The sequence below is a fragment of the Crinia signifera genome, chromosome 6 (assembly GCF_055691185.1).
Source record: "Crinia signifera chromosome 6, ASM5569118v1, whole genome shotgun sequence".
NCBI lineage: Eukaryota > Metazoa > Chordata > Amphibia > Anura > Myobatrachidae > Crinia > Crinia signifera.
The window spans coordinates 251,278,584-251,282,638 of record NC_139222.1 but is presented as its reverse complement, the minus strand read 5'-3'; the positions used below and the strand labels follow the sequence as shown (position 1 = coordinate 251,282,638).

General features: G+C 47.2%; 1 protein-coding gene across 1 annotated transcript; it reads left to right on the top strand.

The window, feature by feature from the left end:
- Window positions 1-1,320: 1,320 nt before the first annotated feature.
- On the top strand, window positions 1,321-3,597 carry LOC146009191 (uncharacterized). The gene is made up of 2 exons (XM_083149311.1): window positions 1,321-1,982; window positions 2,063-3,597. The coding sequence occupies exons 1-2, from the start codon at window positions 1,853-1,855 to the stop codon at window positions 2,635-2,637; spliced, it is 705 nt and encodes a 234-aa protein (XP_083005437.1). The 5' UTR covers window positions 1,321-1,852; the 3' UTR covers window positions 2,638-3,597.
- Window positions 3,598-4,055: the final 458 nt, after the last annotated feature.

The following is a 4,055-nucleotide window of genomic DNA, read 5'->3' as shown; positions in this document are numbered from 1 at the left end:
GATGGTCCTCCGCACATGTGAGCGGGCGAATATGCGGCGCCGGGCCGCAACATATGCCCGGCGCTTGTCCCTATTAGTTATGAAGGGGCCTGCCTGCCCCAGTCTCCTCTCCATCACTCCTACCAGCGCCAGTAGCTCCGCAGTGGAGAAGGGTTCTGCACGCTGGTAGGAAGCCATTTTAGGAGTGGCACTAATCAAACTATCATGTGCTGTCATTGGTTGGTTAGAGTGATATTTGGTATTAACTTTATTGTTCATTTTTACACTAACAGCGTGTATGCGCCCGAACATACGGCTAACCCATTGCATCGCACCCCCATCCTAAACACACAGTCTAAACTAAGATGTAAACACATTATATATAATCTATAACATTCCCCAAACATGGGTATAAGCACCAGGTGAAATAGTCTGCATCACTAGACACTAACACCTAACTCAACAAGGTAGTAAACAGGTATTTTATAATGAAAGCTATGCAACAGAAACATAGCAAATAGTGGCAGACCTTTTCAAAAAATTTGCCCATGCTGCCATGTGTACACTTACCTTCTACTGGCCCCTAATACAGAGGTGGAATGAAAAGTAGCTAGCATACAGCCTGAATTTGGAGTGCTTTCACATGTGATTTGGATGCTAGCACTGATTACTTGTGGCTAAGTGGTGGACTGGATTGACATATGGAATGGGTAGTGTCAGTTGTACTACATAGCAAACAAGTGCACAGTACAGAAGTACATTCAAATATACATGTCATGTCTGACCTCAGTTGTATTTGGTCATTGGTGTTGGAATCTGCATTTAGCAAATAAATCAGACTTACTGAGTTTGCCAGGTTTTTTGGGAATATTTTTCCACACCAAGGGGCGGCCCGTATGCGCCGCACGGTTGACGCTGGCGTACGGGACGCGGCCGTACGGAACGCAGCTTGCAGCTGATTAACGCCAATTACAGAAATAGTATTTAAAGTGGTCCTAGAAAGGCAAACACTTGTTGCAAACATGGCAGGGTCAGACTCAGAGGAAGAGCAGGTGGTGCATAATCTGTTGGCCCGCATGGAGGCCAACACCACCTATGTACCCCTCAACCCAGAGGACCGAGCTGGCCCGTCAACAGCAGGCCAATCAGCAGCTGGGCCATCCTCAGCAGAATCATTGGGAACACAGCAGGTGGCTTCCCAACAGAGTAGCCAGCCCAGCACTTCAGGTACAGCAACCGGTGGGCGTGGCCGTGGCAGTGGCAGTGCCCGTGCCAGTGCCCGTGGCCGCAGTGGGGCAACACGGGAACCCACAACAAGAAACATGGCATATGAACCGCGGGAGCTTGACATTCTGGTGACCCGGGCACGTGATTTAATTGAGTGTCCAGCGGTGAAGTTGACACACACAAGGAGATGGAAGATCTGGGAGGAGATAACGGCGGAGATTAATGCAGTGGCTCCACAAGTTCGACAGGCAGAGCATGTTAAGAAGAGGCAAGTACATGTGTGTTACATTAGAGTAGTACAAGTCCAGTAATGTTTACATTCAATATTAGATCTAGTTGGGCAATGGGTGTTCACGTTGCTTGGACGCACAGACATGTAGGCCATGACATTGAATTGATAGTTATTGGAGGGTGACTGTTTTTGTATCTTCTAAGGATTGGTTTGAAAAAAGAATATAATGTAAGTTTGGTGTCAGTAGCCACATGTTGTATTATGTTTCAGATTGCAATGGGTGCTACAGCAAACATGAGGAGTTACATGTATTAATATGTACACTTTGATTGCAGGTGGCACGACTTCAAAGGCAACCTCAAGAAGAAATTGACCGACCGGTGGCAACACAGCCAGACCTCTGGGGCTGGCCCCATGCCATCCAAGCTGAAGCTCACCCCCCTGGAAGAGATGGCCCAGTGCTGTATAGCAGTGGAGGAGGTCCGGGGGGTGAGCACTATAGACAGCGAGTCCCCAGCGGAAGTGATGGCTTCTACTCTAGAAGGTAATTATTTGCAAGGCCATAAGTAGATGTTTAACATTTTGCATGGAATGTGTGGTAATTTCAATTTTCTTGTTCAACAGCATCGCCACCGCTTGGTCAAGATTCTCTTGAGGAGGTTGTGGAGTCTGTGCCACCTGGCCCCAGTAGCAGGCCCGTGCAGCAGCCGCCGGGATTGTCTGCGGCTGAATTGTCCATGTGGGGCCGTGTGCTGGATAGTATTGTGCAGCAGGGAGAGTCGGCATTCGAGCGGGTGCGTAGGGCCGAGGAGGTGCTGCAGGGTTTGACCACCAGCCAGCAGAGTATTGCTGAGAGCCTGCAGGCTATGAGTGCCAGCCAGCAAGCTATGGCTGGCAGCCAACAAGCTATTGCTGGTAGCCTGCAGGTGCTGGCTGATCAAGCCCTGCGGCAAAACGACCTCCTCCTCCGCCATAATGAACTTATGGTGGAGCTAGTTACCAGCAATAGGGCCCTAATGTCACCCGCTTCGGGTGCATTACCATCCTCATCACTCCCTGCTGCCAGAGGGGGAAGAAGATCCACCCCCTCACCAGCATGCGCTCCACATGAGCCACCATCAGCCTCTGGCCGTGGACGAGGCACAAGAGCTGCTGCACGTGGCAAGGAGCCTGCCAGGGCCAAACGTGCTCGCAAATGAACTTGTGTCCCCATTAATCTCCACCGTTATGTCTTCCCAAATCTTCCATTGAGCTGTGTGTGTCAGCAGCCTGTGTCCAAATCCGTGCCCAGGGTCACCACTTTTGCCCGCGGTTCAAATGTCATGTTTGGTTCCTCTGTTGCCCTGTTTCAGTGTGCTGTACTTGAAGTGTTGGTGCTGTACTTTTGTTGTGAAGCCACCTGATGTGTTCCCAATGATTCTGCTGTGGCTATTTATTCTTTATTATTTTATTTGGTCCTGGTATGGTACCATTTGTTTTGTTATGTATTTTCATTTTTTGCCTAAGTTTGTTTAATAAATGTTATTTTGGCCCCACAAATGTCTGTATTAATTTAGACATGCAGAAGTGGCATGTGTATTAGTATTAATATTATTAAGTTGTGTGCATTATTTGCAATGTTAAAGTGTGTGACAAGTGCAGCATGTAATGTTCCCTTTAAGCTGCAATGCTTCCAATTGTAGCAGTGAGAAGCGTGTAATTAACAAGTAATGGGTAAAGTATGTGATTGTATTGGGTTCAGGTGACATTGGTTGAGGTGCGTCCGTCCTGATTAGGCGTTCCGATTGCCTAGCGCATGACCGAGTGGTGTCCGCAAAGCAAGAGTAACCTTTTGGACACCGCACATTTCTTCCCTTTTTGTTCGCGTGCATTCGGCGTGCTGTCCGAATGCACGCCTACCAATATATGTGTACTCCCCCGTGTCCGCCCATGTTTCCGCCCAGTTTAGCCCACTTTTAAACTACGCCCCTGTGTCATTCCGCATGACGCCCATAACACACCCCTATTGGCCGAATGTATGCGGTGCACAGTTCTGTACGGGATTAGTGAGAACAAGTACGGAGACCATGCGTGGCACATGCGCGTCGCGTTCTCCACGCATGCGCAGACGGCTAAAAAACGCCATCCGAAAGAATGCGGAAAAGTCCGCACCGATCAGAATAAGGGCCATTGTGTCTTACTCCTGTTATTTGTGAGAATCTGCGGGAAACTATTTTGACATTCTGAATTATAATAATGCTACAATTCTGTCTTCGCCATCTGCTTCTGGGCCGCATCGAACACAAGGAGAACTTTCTATGTGGATACGTGCCAATAAAGTGCCATTTTATTAATGCATGGTGAAAACAAGCTGATTGCAATTCATTTTCATTTATAATCACTTTTCATTTCTAAAGCGTGTGTGTAGCAAATGGTTTCAAACTTCTGCTTGATCATTGTGAAAAACATAAGGTTCCTTTTTTTTTCACAGAGTAATATATCATATTGAATAATCATACAATCCAAATAAACTTTAATACACCAGCTAAAAATAAACGAGATGCTTCCACAAAAATAAATACAAATTTTTCGGGTTTTGTTTTTTGGTTTTGGATCTGGATATCCTTTTGCGTTTTGA